Below are 11869 nucleotides of genomic sequence, written 5' to 3' on the forward strand. Positions count from 1 at the left end.
AGAGTGGGTGCTTCAGATGATGGGAAGGAAGGGCATGTGTGCAGAAAAGCAAGAACTTGTCCTTATTAATTCGATTGGCTTTAGGTTCTCTTTGTATCATATGATAACATTTTTTAGAAAAATTACCGTGATGTCAGCTACACCTGTTGGGAGCCTGATGTTCAGGAACACAGGGCTCATAGACAGAGTTAGTTCCCAAACCACAGTGGTAAGGATTTATATTAAACAAAGATTAACCAGTGTGTGTGTGTGTGTGTGTGTGTGTGTGTGTGTGTGTGTGTGTGTGTGTGTGTACATACACACTCTCCTGTGTGTGTGTGCACGTGTGCATGCCCAGATGGTTTGTGAGACTGATATCTAGACAGGGAACAACTAAGGACCTGCAAGAAGGATTTGGGAGTATGTAGGGATTTAGTAGGTGTGTGGTTGGTAGAAGAAAACAAAGGGAATTGCAGGTAGAGGTTAGCAGTGGCAAAGAGCCTCAATTGTGGCTGCCATCTTGAGATCATGTCTTTGCCACTCCATGAATTTTATTGGCTCCTGTGAACACTGGCCACATCAATATGTAAGAGGCATTTTGTTCTGTGAGGTTTCCTACATGGGGTATCTCATTCAAATACATACAATCAGTTGAGATAAAGCTTCAGATTTTATGAATCACCTGACAACTGGATGCCCTGGTTTCTATTTTCCGGAGCTGTTATCACCAATCATGACTGCAATAAACTTTTTACAGCAACCCTGCTGCACATTTTGGGTCTTTGGGTAGAGATAAGAGCTTTTTCTCTTGCTTAATGCTTATAACCTGGACTGTTCACTTTGACAAATGGAAGGAGAAATTTGAGTAATGAGGTTTCTCCATTTGAAGCCTCACTGCCAGGGAGGACTTACTGGGTACTCAGTGATATCTTAGTTAGGATCATAATGGATCCAAACTAATAGGAGACACAGGCACACACATATAGACATGGGCACACACACACACACACACACACACACACACACACACACACACACAGAGGCACACACACACACACACACACATACAGACACACATGCACACAGACATAGAAATATACTCTTGTTGTCTTCCCCCTCTTTAACTATTAAATTATATTTTCCAGTTTGTATCTCCACAATCACACTGTCAGAGGGTAGTGAGCTTTATTGTTGATACCCAGCTTTCAGCAAAGTATTTAAAAATCACAAAGGCAGACAAAAAGCCCCCATCAGTGAGCAGCTTTGGCAGTGATGACTTTGAAATATATATATATATATATATATATATATATATATATATATATACATTTAAAATTTTAAATTAGAAATATTTTAAAAAGCTTTAAGGCTCCTAGGTTTAATTCAAACAATTCCAGTTTGGAGAATAGTCACATACGTGTGGCCTGCACTGTGTGTGTCCCGTTTCCCACTCCAGGAGGGGACTCTGCAGGGCCCCAGGGCACCTGGTGATAAGCTGTTAGCTTTCTGTGTGCACATGGCCTCCCAACACCAGGGTATTACTTTCTAATGTATAACTTTCTGTGCTATATGTCTTAAATCTACATACACAGTATTTTATTATTTTCCTAATTTTTTCTTCAAAAAGACTTTTCTCTCTGTAGAAAATATTCCAGAGAAGTTATTGTTTAGTTTTCAATAATTGTTTTAGATTTATTTTATTTTTAATTTTTAAACACGTTTTTGTTAAGATCTTTTCTTATATCCTCCAGATTATAAAAATCATTTCATTTTTCTCCCTCAAAACTTACCCCCCCCATACCCGCACTTGCTTTCTTTCAAATTCATGGCCTCTTCTTTCATTAATTATTGTTACATGCAATATAACAATTCCTAAATTCCTAAATATAACCTGCTCAGTCTGTGTAATGTTTCTGCTGGGTATGTTTGCAGGAGTGATCATTTGGTATTAGATGTCTTTTCCTCCTCTTACACTCTGTGTTCCTTAGTTGCCTGTAGCTCTTTGTGTAGGGTTGAGGCCTCACGGGCTCTCCCCTCTTCACTCTGGCTAATACCTTGAGCACAATGTTGAAAAGGAGTGGGGATAGCGGATATCCCTGTCCCACTCTTGACTTAAGTGGGGTTACTTCAAATTTTTCTCTATTTAGGATGATGATGATGATGGGGTTTTCGTATATAGATTTTATTGTTGAAGATATGTCCCCTATAGCCCTACATTCTCTGGTACTTTTCTCATGAAGCTATGTAGTATTTTTTCAAAGGTTTTTCCTTCACCTATTGAGATGATCATGTGATTTTTGTCTTTAAGTCTATTTAAGTGTCTTATTACATTTATTTACTTGCATATGTTGAATCATCCCTGCTGTGAATTCATCAACCCTACTTTGTCTAAGAAAACTATTTCCTTGCTGTCATCTATCCCCTCTGGGTCTTAGAATCTTTCTGTTTCCTCTTCCACATAGTTTCCTGACCCCTAAGGGGAGGGATTTAGGATTGAGTGCTCCAAGGTCTCTTACTCTCCATACATTGTCCAGTTATGGTCCTCGGTATTAGTTCCTATTACTGCAGAAGAAAGCTGCTCTGATAATGGCTGAGTGAGACATTGATCTATGGGTACAGCAGAATTTTGTTAGAAGTCATTTTATTGCTACATCCTTTAGCAGAGCAGCAGTATTTGGTTTTTTTATCTAGGTCCATAGTCCATTTAGTCTCAGGTTTTTGGCAATTCAATCAGTTTCAGGCATGGATTTCATCTCATGGAATGGGACTTATATCCAATCAGAGTGGTTGGTTATTCCCACAACTTTTGTATCACTGTTGTACAAACATATCATGCAAACAGGTCACCACTGTAGATTGAAGAGTTTATAGCTGGGCTGGTGTTTACCTTTCTCCTCTAGTAGAGTACAGAGTGCCTTCAAGTACCATAAACTCTAGTCAACAGGGGTGAAAGCTCTAGCTGGAAACCAGCTCCACTTCTTGTTCAATGAGATAGACGTGTTGTCTTCAGCGACAGGACCTTACCGTCAGTTGTAGGAGAGAAACCAATAGCCTTGGCAATAGCCTGAGATTTTGGGAAATTTCCATGGACCCTTCTCCCTTTGGCCAACAACTCAATAAGATGTAAGCCATTCCTAGCACTGGAGGTTTCACTTGGTAGTGAATGATGGCCAGTTTGGGCTTTGTCTCCCCTGTTGTTTGAGGACTCTTTTTTTTTTTTTTTTGAGACAGGGTTTCTCTGTAGCTTTAGAGGCTGTTCTGGACTCCATTTTTATTTTTTCATATATGTATATACTTTAAGAAGCTTCTATGTGGTAGGTTTCCATATGATCCTGCAAATGGCCCTTAGTGATAGCTGTCCCTTCCTGCATTCCCCTCCCCCACCCACTTCTCCTGTTCCAGTGCCTGCATCTCTCTCTAACTATATATTCTAGTTCCTCCTCCCTGGGAGATCCTCCCTTAAAGCCAGTTCCTTAAGCTGTATCTAACATTTGTGGATATATAGATAGTACCGTGCTTATTGAAGGTTTAAAAGCTAACATCCACGTATAAGGGGATACATACCATATTGTCTTTTTGGGCCAGGGTTACCTCACTCAGAATGATTTTTTTTTTGCTCCATCTATTTACCTGTAAATTTAATGATTTCCTTTTTATTTTAACTGCTGCATATTATTCTGTTATGTAAATATACCACATTATCTTTATCCACCTGTTTTTTTTCTTTTATTGAAGACAGTTTTCCCCCATGTAATATATACTGATGACAGTTTTCCCTCCCTCTGTTCCTCCCAGTTCAGTTCTGCACATCCTCTCCCTTCGGACTCCACACCCTTTCTGCCTCTCATTATAAAACAAGCAGGCATCTAAAGGATAATAATATAATAAAACAAAAGCAAACACATCAGAACAGGACAAAACAAGCAGGATGAAAAGAGTCCGAGAAAAGGCACAAGAAACAGATATAGGCACAGAAACCATTTGCTGGAACACTCAGGAACCCCATAAGAGCACAAAACTGGAAGCCATACTATACATGCAAAGTACCTGTAGGGTAAAATGTGAATGAATAAATAAAAATAAAAAGGATAAAATTTCAAAAAGAGATGTAGAAAAGAAAAAGCCCTGACACAACAGTATGAGACAGGGAATCTCCAAAGATGCTACTGAGTTCATTTTCTGCTGGCTGTCTACAACTGGGCATGCAGCCTACCCTGAGAGCCCTCCCTTAAGAGAGGTCTGCTTTCCCTGGGAGACTCCTTTGGAGACAACTAAATTTTCATTTGTAAGTGGTTATCAATTGGGAATAGCCTTTGGGTTAGGGATGGTCACGTGAACACTTCTCCTTTCGGCTCTAGGACCCCATCTGGTGCAGACCCATGCAGGCCCTGTGCGTGCTGCCTCAGTCTCTGTGAGTTTGTATGTGCATAGGTCCTGTTTTGTTTAGGAGGCCTTGTTTCCTTGGTGTTCTCCGTCTCCTTTGGCTCTTATACTCTTCCTTCCTGCTATTCTGAGGGGTTCTCTGAGCCTTGAGGGGAGGGATTTGATGGCAATATCCCATTCATAATCAAGAGTTTCATGTCTTTCACTCACTGCCCGTTGTCCAATTGTGGATCTCTGTGTTTGTTCTCATCTACTGCAGATGAAGATGGCTGAGCAAGTCAGTGATCTATGACTATAGCAGAATGGCATTAAGACTCATTTTATAGCTATGTTCCTTTAGTAGAACCCCATGATTTACCCTAGGTATCTGGGTTATCTAGTTCTTGGTCACCTGAAACGTCGGGTATGGGTTCTGTTTTGTGAAGTGGGCCTTAAGTCAAATCAGATACTGGTTGGTTACTACTACAAGGTTTGTGCCACCATTGCACTAGCATATCTTTCAGGAAGGACATGCTTGTAGATGGCTTGGTGTGTATGTTTCTCCCCTGGTAGCATGTGAGGTACCTTCTAGTACCAAGAACACTAGCCTATAGGGGTGAAGGCTCTATGTAGGTACCACCTCTCTTTCTCCAGGTTAGTGCATTGTATAGGTGTAGGACCTTGCTGTCAGTTTGTGGAGAGCAACCTATAGCCTTGGCAACAGCCTGAGTTGTTTGGGGATTCCCATGGGACCCTTTTGTCCAAGAATTCAATTAGACATAACCCATTTTTGGTACTGAACACTTCATTTGGTGACAAGAGATGTCCAGTTGGGGCTTTATATTCCTCATTACTTGGTAATTTCATTTATATTGCTTTCATATATATATATATATTACAGTCAAATGGTTCTTTTCAGACATTTGAGTTTCCTCGTAGAGAGTTCTGTTTAAATATGTACCTCAGTTTTAATGTTTTTTGTTTGTTTTCTTGATTTCCAGTTTTGGTTCTTTATATACTTTGGATATTAACCCTGTATAGGGTGTGTACTTGGAAAAATCTTTTCCCATTCTGTAGCCTGTTGCTTTGTCTGAATGATAGTGTCCTTTGCTATATAGGAGCTTTTCAGTTTTATGAGGCCACTTTTATTAATCACTCTTAGTGCCTGTGCTATCAGCGTTCTGTTCAGAAAGTCATCTCCTGTGCCAATGAGGTCAATGCTATTCCACACTTACTCCTATAATGTTCAGTGTATCTGGTTTTATGCTGAGGCCACTGATCCATTTGGAGTTGTTTTATGCAGGAGGATGGTAAGTATGGATATATTTGCATTCTTCTACATGCAGCTGTCTATTTTTGGCCAGCACCATTTGTTAATGATGCTGTCTTTTTTCCATTGTGTATTTCTGGTTTCTTTATAAAAAATTTGTGTGTCCATAGGTGTGTGGACTTATGTCTGGGTCTTCAGTTTGATTACATTGATCAACATGTCTGTTTTTTGTGTCAATTCCATGCTATTTTTACTATTGTAGCTCTGTAGTACAATTTGAGATCAGAGATGGTGATATCTCCAGCAGTTCCTTTATTATTCTAGAGTGGTTTAGCAATCCTGGGTTTTGTGTTTCCATATGAAGCTGAGAATCGTCCTTTCAAGATATGTGAAGAATTATGTTAGAATTTTGATGGGGATTGCATTGTACTTTGCACATTAACTCAAGATCTCCTTCCACTCAGAGAACTTTGTGGGGTTCAACAGCTGACTTGAGGCTCTCACTGTCTCACTGCAATCTCAGAAGCATAGGCAGAATGAAAAAAATGTCAATACTTTTTGAGTATCAAAATAACACATGTCTGGGTCAGCCCTTGGTAACTGTAAAATTCCCAGGAAAGGAAAAGGGAAAAACATCCCCAGGGAAACAGAAAATTGAGACAGGTAGAAAGAACTGAAAAACTAATACCCAGAGCCCTCAGGCTAAGGTGGGTTTACTCCACTGCATTCACTTAGCTATGGTATTCTTAGCAGGAATCCTGTTTTTGGGGGGTCCCAAGGATAGAGTTCGTGAGAGGGAGAGTTTGTGTTAATTTTTTTGTTGTTGTTGTTGTTTTGTTTTAGTTCATCACAAAAGAGAGCTGAGTCCAACCCTATTGACCCCTTCCCAAGGACTGTGACTGGATTCCTTTTGCAGATTCCTAAATGTATTCAATTTTGTGCAGAAAAAAAAAAAAAAAAGCCGGGCGTTGGTGGCGCACGACTTTAATCCCAACACTCGGGAGCAGAGGCAGGCGGATCTCTGCGAGTTCGAGGCCAGCCTGGTCTCCAGAGCGAGTGTCAGGATAGGCTCCAAAGCTACACAGAGAAACCCTGTCTCGAAAAAACAAACAAACAAAAAAAAACAAAAAAACAAAAAAACAAAAAAAACAACCCCAAAACAAAAACAAAAAACCCTTATGCACTCCATGGAGGAGAAGTCTAAGTTTGGTACTTGTAAATCAAAAGAGTCACAAAGATTTATGGTAATAGTGTTCTTCCTGGCGGCACAGTATTTTTGTGCCCTCTGCTGGTGTATATTAGCAACTGCATATCTTCCTTCCAGGTAGTTTTATTAGAGGCAGAGAAGAAAGCCTGGAAGGACTGTGTAAAGAACATAATGGATTCAGCAGTAATGAGGGGACAAGTCCCCTGAAAATCACACTAGCCAATGTAGACAGAAGCACCAGTAACATGCAAGAGGTACTTGGTGTTCTGGATGAGCTCCTTTTGGGTCAGGCAGGTAAAATTAAAATCTTGCTAAAGAAGTTGGGTTTCCCATTCACAGATCTGAGACTCTCAGACTTGCTTTTGGGGATAAAGATTATAAACCTGTGCACACCGATGTGTAAGAGCCTGGAGCAATGGCTAAGAGCAGCAGTTGACAGTGGATGCTGATAGACTGTGTGTGTGTGTGTGTGTGTGTGTGTGTGTGTGTGTGTGTGTGTGTATTGATCACAGTCCTTTTTCTTGTGAAATACTAGCTACTATCATGAATAAAGCTTTCTTGGAAACCCAGCAATAGTCCCTGTGACCAGATAACCTGTCTCACTTCTGCCTATGCCTCGATTCTCTCCTTCCAGGCAGACATCTTCTCTGGAGCTATATTCATCAATCTAGCCTTGGGCCTGGATATATACTTGGCCATCATTATCCTACTAGCAATCACCGCCCTTTATACAATCACAGGTGAGTCCATTCAAGAGAATTGGCAGCTCAAGCCTGGCTTAGGGTTAGGCACTTGCGAAGGATGAAGGAGGTAGGGTTTGAGAATGGCTGTTTTCTTTGTCTCCCCGAAAGCCCTGTGAAAGTGCTATGAAAGCTCCGGTGCTGATTGGAACAGGCAAAACAATCTTTCACGGGCGCTCAGGGAGAGTTTAGTCATGAAGGTTGTGGGGCAGTGTGGCTAAGCTAGGACAATTAGAGGTATGCAGGTTAAAAAAAAGGGAAGAGGAGAATGGAGGCGGGAATGGGCGTGGTGTGGCTCAGAAGCAAGGCGGCCCTTAGGTACCAGAAGCAGGTGGTTAATGCGAAGTAGTAGGGAGAGAGGGGACACAAAGCATGCTGGCATAAACACATACAGGTCCTTGGGAGCCTTGGATTTAATGTGACTAGATTAGAACCATTCTCAAGTGGGAGAAAGGTATACAAAGAGGTTTCAGAGTAAGATTTGAGGATGGCAGAGACACGTGTTCTTTGCAGGAATGAAGGGAAAGGACCAGCAGGGGACTTGATGCTCCATGGAGCCCTGTATACCTGAGGATGAGAAGTTGGCACGTTTGTCTGTCTCATGTATCACACGCGCCTGCGCACACACGCACGCGTACACACACACACACACACACACACACACACAAAGTTCCTCCTCCTCCCTCCCCTTCTCCCGCCCCCACCTCCCTCCACCCTGCCGCCCTTTCCCCATCCACTTCTCAGGGGTGATAAGGCCTCCTTTGAGGGTCATCAAAGTCTGGCTTACCAAGTTGAGGCAGGACCAAGCCCCTCTCCCCTGCATCAAGGCTAAGCAAGGTATCCCACCATAGAGAATGAGCCAGTTCATGCACCCGTGATAAAGTCCTGGTCCCAGTGCCAGGGGACCCACCCCCAAGAAGATCAAGCCACATAACTGTCACCCACATTCAGAGGGCCTAGTTCTGTCCCATACAGGTTCCCCAGCTGACAGTCCAGAGTCCTGAGCTCCCACTAGCTCAGGTCAGCTGTCTCTGTGGTTTTTCCCATCATGATCTTGACCCTGCCACAGCAAGCATTCTTTTGGGCCATATCCTAGCTTTAAAAAGGTCACAAGTACTTTAGACAAGCTTCCTCCCTTTCCATCCTCCCTTGTAAGTATTTTCATGAGAAGATAGAAACATTCTAGGCAGCAGGATATGGCAACAGGATTAGGGAAAGAAGGAAGGAAAGGCAGGCAAATGGAAGGTGCACTGGGGGTGAAGAGAGGGTAGTGGGTAGGAAAAGGAAGCAGGTGGGCATTGCCCATGCCATGTGAACTGTTGTCTTTTTGCCTGCTTAGGGGGCCTGGCAGCGGTGATTTACACAGATGCCTTGCAGACAGCCATCATGATGGTGGGGTCTATTATCCTGACTGCATTTGGTAAGTGGGGCTAGGGCTCGCTGAGGAGGTGGGGGAGGAGGGGTAGAGTTCTGAGAAGACAAGAGCAAATGTGTCTTGCCTGCCTGCATGCTCTGCTGTACCTAGTCTTCCTCTGTCCTGCCAGCCAGCTCCCAAATAACGACATGGAGACTTATTAAAAGCTTGGCCTTAGCTTAGGCCAACTGGCTCTTATGACTTAAATTAATCTGCATTTATTAATCTACATTCTACCACATAGCTTTTTTAGCTAGTCTCCATTTTTTTTGTGTGTGTGCATCTCCTGGCATCTCTGGCGTAATCCGTGTGCCTAGATTCCTCTACCTCCTCCTCTCTCAACCCCTAGAAATCCCACCTATCTCTTTTGCTTAGATATTAGCCATCCAGTTCTTTGTTAATCCAATCACAGCAATAAATCCTCACACAGTGTACAAATATCCTGTAATACTCTGTCTAGTTCAGGGCAGTGGCCCAGCCCTGACTGGCCATCCTTATGGGAACCACCTTGCCCCTATAGGAAACTTGTTGGAGCAGACCAAGGAATAGTTGAATTGCTCCTGTTCTCTCTATATAGCTTGGTTCAGTGGTCTCAGTGTAGGCCTGTGATAATCTGGTGCTATATTTGCAGAGAACCTGGGTAAAAATGAATAAGACTAACTACTCATCAAGTGACACAGATTTACGCCCTGTATTTTCAACCTGAAATTGAAATGTATATCTGAAACACGATGTATATTCTGTATACATTGTGGTGTTAAAAGTCCAAAGTTTATGCATTGTTGGTGATAGGCGATTTTTCATTTTAATACTTCATTTGACAAAATTTAAAAATTGTTCACCCACTGTCAGCATTTCCTATCATTTCTTGGAATGATTCTTGTCTATAAAAGACAGCATTGGAAAGCCTAGCTGTTACAAAGAGATAGAAAATACTTCTTGCTTTTTACGTTTATTGGACCCTCTGGGTGTCATTCAAAGACTCCTGTCTACACTGTAGTGTTTAGTTTTCTAAGGATTTCCACCCCATGTATGCTGGGGTGGGGGGTCTGCAAGCACAGGCTAGAATGAAGACACTGAGCTGAGAGGTGGCAAAGTTCTGATCCTCCGTTCCCGGGGCATCCCTGGGACCAGCTGTCCAGCCCATGTCCAGTGCCTTTATCTTTGTGTTCTGAGTTCCAAATATCATGGCTGACAGCTGGGACTTAAAGAAAAAACAATCTGCATGAGTTCTAAAGCTGAGGTCTTCCTTTAATAAAAAATACCTCCCCCTTTTTATACTGTTTGCAGTCAGGGCACTTCTATAAGTTGTTGCTTTGAAATGTCAGTGTCTCCCAAGAGGCTGTGCAGAGTTAACAATCCCGTTTTTATAAATTAGAAACCTGTCACCTAGAGGGAATGTAATTTGCCCCAAACCACACATCAAGGGTGTTCTTCTACGCCGGCATCCTCTTGGTGTCTAAGATACTCATACATAAAATCACTATAAGGAGTTAACTTTTTCACAGTGTTCTTTTTTGTACCAATATTTTTCAGCTTTCAATGAAGTAGGAGGGTATGAGGCATTCATGGAGAAGTACATGAAAGCCATTCCATCTATGGTTTCTGATGGAAATTTGACCATCAAGGAAGAATGTTACACTCCCAAGGCGGACTCATTCCATATATTCCGAGATCCTCTTACGGGAGACATTCCATGGCCTGGGCTCATCTTTGGCCTGTCTATCCTTGCCCTGTGGTACTGGTGCACAGACCAGGTATGCAATCTGGGTGTGCAGGTGGACAGCTTATGTGACCAAGACTCCCACCTGTCAGGCTGTTGGGGTTGAGTATATAGAGGAAGGCCCACATGGTCTGTGGGTTGCTGTGAACCAAAGTTAAAGACCCAAAACAGGGAAGCTGGGATGTTAGAGGGTCACAGAACCACTGGGCTGCACAGCTCCTCACTGGGATATTCCTGACAGGTGATTGTGCAGCGCTGCCTCTCAGCTAAGAACATGTCTCACGTGAAGGCCGGCTGTACCCTGTGCGGCTATCTGAAGCTGACGCCCATGTTCCTCATGGTGATGACAGGGATGGTCAGCCGGATTCTATACACAGGTAATTCCTCGATCTGAGTCAGCCCGTCATTACTTTGCTAGACCCTTTCTTTCATGCCATCGTTACCTGTGACAGGCAGTGTGCATATCAAGAAACCCTCTTCCAGGAAATAGTATTTGCTCGTTTGCTGCTCTTCACCCTGACCCCAGCCTTGCAGTGGCGTATAAGAATCATTTTGTAATTTTAATGTCAAAGTCTCAGCCAACTGCAGATTGCCCTGGGTTCTCTGCCCCGTTTCGTGGATTGTTTCCTTGCAGGTACCCCAAGCCTTGTGACTTGACATCTAGACTGATAGATTCATCTTTGGTCTTTTTGTAGCATTTCAGCATTGCTGTTTACATGCTGATGTTATTAATAAAAATAATTTTGGTTAGCTGTGATAATCAAAACTGTTTTGAAATGTGAAATAACAATAAATAGTGTACCATAAAGTGATAGTTTTGCAAGCATCCTCCAAAATTAAGTCAGAATAGTTGGCGGGTATTTATTTGTGTTGTTCTTGGTTGCGTGCCTCTCTTGGCTCTCATATTCCTGTGCTGATTGCACACCATGAGGAAAACATAATTGCCCTCTATATTCATAACTCACACATCTGTGGATCTTCACCCAACTACATGTTGAAAAATATTAAAATATTTGCACCTAAAAAATATTTGCACCTATGGTGAAAATATGTAAATTTTTGCTTATCACGTTTTCTAGCTATTTCCATAGCATTTATAGCTTATTATGTGTTATAAGTAATCTACAGGTGATGCACGGGGAAGACGTGCTTATGTTACAGAAGGTACTATGCT

The 11869-nt window shown here is 42.3% G+C and overlaps 1 protein-coding gene across 3 annotated transcripts in view; it reads left to right on the forward strand.

Moving 5' to 3' along the window:
- Slc5a1 (solute carrier family 5 member 1) overlaps positions 1-11869 on the forward strand; it is a 64392-nt gene that overhangs the window by 33116 nt on the left and 19407 nt on the right. For all 3 annotated transcript variants that reach the window (XM_027387226.2, XM_035452728.1, XM_035452729.1), the window contains 4 exons: positions 7453-7558; positions 8898-8978; positions 10509-10729; positions 10937-11072. In XM_027387226.2, the coding sequence (XP_027243027.1) occupies positions 7453-7558; positions 8898-8978; positions 10509-10729; positions 10937-11072 (544 nt within the window). The remainder of the gene's footprint in view (positions 1-7452; positions 7559-8897; positions 8979-10508; positions 10730-10936; positions 11073-11869) is intronic.

Source organism: Cricetulus griseus (genome assembly GCF_003668045.3).
Source record: "Cricetulus griseus strain 17A/GY chromosome 1 unlocalized genomic scaffold, alternate assembly CriGri-PICRH-1.0 chr1_1, whole genome shotgun sequence".
Classification (NCBI taxonomy): domain Eukaryota; kingdom Metazoa; phylum Chordata; class Mammalia; order Rodentia; family Cricetidae; genus Cricetulus; species Cricetulus griseus.